Here is a 2,858-nt window from a genome sequence, read left to right as displayed (position 1 = left end):
TTTTTCAACCCAATTGATTAAAATGTTTTTTTTTGGGGACCATTCAGATAGCTAGCCTTTTAGCGCATTTTTTTTTTAATATAAATAAAATTCCCCCTTTTAAGGCTGCATATATTTGTAAGCACTATTTTCTACAAGTGTGTGTGGATAGGCCCCTTGTTTGGTTTACCCTTTGAAATGTGCGCCGTGCAGTAGCTTTATTTTTTGCGCCTTTCTTTTGTGACGGCAGCGATAAATTGGAAAAGAAAAAAATTTTTTACGCATAATACGGAAGGATAAGTTCGGGTAAGCATCCGCATGAGGAGCAAAATTATAGTGGCAAAACTATTTTTTTGTGATGCGTGTATAAGTGAAACCAAGTAGGGACAAATTTGTTAAGGGGAAACAGAAAAGAGCTTCTAAAAAAATTGCTCTGTGTCACACGTGGGGTTATTTGTACGGCCATTTCTTTGCACGTGCGCGCAGGGAAGTTGAGAAGCTCTAAAGATTTGTGAACTTATCGGTGGAGGAACACAGCCCAAAACGCACAAAGTGTATTACTATGACCGAAGTTACAGCCATGGAAATATGAGAACCACTGTTTTTTTGCGAAGGTGTGCTTCCTCTAAATCGGTGGATGTAAGACCCTTCCGCCAATCGGGGAAACGCGTATGCAGGTAGGGGTAACTGTGCTAGATTTCGCTAGGCGGTTAAGTGAGAAGCGACAGGGGTGGAGGGACGAACCAGCGGAAATGACGTGTGGGGAGCACCACGAACGGAGCGACTGCACGGGCAAAGCCAACGAAGGTAAAGAAGTTAACGAAGGTAAAGAAGTTGACGAAGATAAAGAAGTTAACGAAGATAACGAAGCGACCTGCAACCTGCGACCTGCGACCTGCGAACATGAACCACGTTAGGGGGAAAGAAGGTAAACCCTGAACTGCACAAAATGGATCCAAAAAACAACATGTTCTTTTGCAGCAACACACTAATGGAACACAGAAGAGTAGCCAGCAATTTCCTTTCCATGAGCAGAGAAAAAAGTTACGCTTATGAGAGGCACCAAGACGGCGTGTCGTTTATTTTATCTTTGTTCCCTTTGTTAATAATAAGTGGGGTTCATCTTTGGATAAAAACAAATGGTTACTACATTGGGAATTTATTCCTAATGATAACTTATTTCTTTTCTTTTTTTTTCTTCATTTTGTATTATTATAATTCTTATGCAGTTTTTGTCCTATTTGTGTTTTTCTCCTTTTTCATATCATTATGTTTACACGAATTTGCCCACGCCCTTGTTGCGTACAAATACGGAGACATTACGATGGTTTACAAAGGCTACCTCTATCTGGACATTGTAAATTATTTAGACATTTTTCATACCCTCATAATACCATGTATAATGCTGCTTACAACAGGCTTTGGGTTACCAGGAAATTTATATTGGCTACAACTACATTTTATAAGAAGCAGATTTCAGCTGTCATTTATTTATTTATCAGGCCCCATATCAGACATTTTGTGTATTCTGGTAATTGTTTTTTTTTACAATTTTTACGCATACTTTAAGAATAACAAAAATTTAAGTGTACAGCCGAACTCGATTTTATTCATATCTCTTGCGACGGCTGCTTCTTTCCTCGTGGATTCTTTTCTTTTAAACATTTGTCCAATTTTTGGCTTTGACGGATGGGGAATCTTGGAGCCCTACCTTCCCTACTGTGTAAATAGCCTGTAAGGAGTGAGCAAATCATTTCCTTGATACTTGCCATTGAGCATATCATTGGACATATGCGGGTGCTCATGAGGGCATATACATACATGTACGTTTTTCACCCTTCCCCCTTCCCTCTATAACATGGTGTTGTCGTTTGCGAAACATTAAGTTCATCCCTCCCCTTCTCCCCCTGCAGAATCAACGAAGAAATTGTGAACACCTATTTGTCTTACATATGCCCCCTCATGGTTTTTATATATTTTAACTTTATCGAAACCAAGTACCTCTTCTTCACAAAGATTGTTAACTTTATATTGGCGCGCATTCTCGGAATTGAGATTTCGCACGTTACGATTGGAGTTAACGCGTTTCCAACGTTGTATGCTTACCTCAGAAATGTGTAGCGTTTTTGGGGGGGTTGCCCATTTGCCATTTTTTCGAAGTTTTTCCTACCCCATTTTTGTCAATTTTTTTTTTCCCGTCTTTTTGGTAACCTTTTTTTCCCCTTATTATTTCCCCCAGAGCGCAAGTGCATAATGGGGTGTGTGACATTTTTTCCATTAAGAGGTATGCGTGAAGTGGGCATAAAACGGCCACCCAAATGGCCGCATGCCCCCATGCTTTAACGCTTTCATGCAACGAAAGAGAAATAGAAAATTGCACCTATGTTAAGGAAGCCGTTATGATGGGTATCGGTTGGCCTGTGAGCCACTTCGCATCCATTTGGCCCAACTGAACGAGGCGATTCGGCATTGTGGCGCTTTCGTGGTGGATAAGTAGTACTGCTCACAGGGTCCATCCATGGGTAGCTAAATCCATGTGCAACGCTCTTATGACGTTTTTTTTTTTTTCTATGGTAACTCTTGAAGGGGAACACACCGAATGGTTGTCTCCCTGGATGACTCGTTTGCAGTTTTGTGTGGGAACAAATGGATATGAAAATGTATGAATTAAAAAAGATGTTACACGAGTGGGCATCATGAAGGGATGGAATAACAATGTGTGGGCATTTTTTTGCCGAGAAGAAAAAAAAACTTCTCACATGTAAAATTCACACCCAAATTGGGAACACCCTTAAGTGCGGACATAAATGCGACATGCATTTTTTAAGCTTACATTTGTAAATTTTTTTTTTTTTTTTGCACTCAGTAATTAATTTTGG

General features: G+C 40.0%; 1 protein-coding gene across 1 annotated transcript; it reads left to right on the top strand.

Moving 5' to 3' along the window:
• Positions 1-928: 928 nt before the first annotated feature.
• On the top strand, positions 929-2,100 carry PCYB_141510 (peptidase; the record flags this gene model as incomplete). The annotated part of the gene is made up of 2 exons (XM_004224622.1): positions 929-1,713; positions 1,893-2,100. The coding sequence occupies 2 exons, from the start codon at positions 929-931 to the stop codon at positions 2,098-2,100; spliced, it is 993 nt and encodes a 330-aa protein (XP_004224670.1).
• Between the last annotated feature and the right edge of the window lie 758 nt (positions 2,101-2,858).

Source organism: Plasmodium cynomolgi, chromosome 14 (assembly GCF_000321355.1).
Source record: "Plasmodium cynomolgi strain B DNA, chromosome 14, whole genome shotgun sequence".
Taxonomy (NCBI): domain Eukaryota; phylum Apicomplexa; class Aconoidasida; order Haemosporida; family Plasmodiidae; genus Plasmodium; species Plasmodium cynomolgi.
The sequence above is the reverse complement of the archived record's forward strand: the minus strand, read 5'-3'. Positions and strand labels throughout refer to the sequence as shown.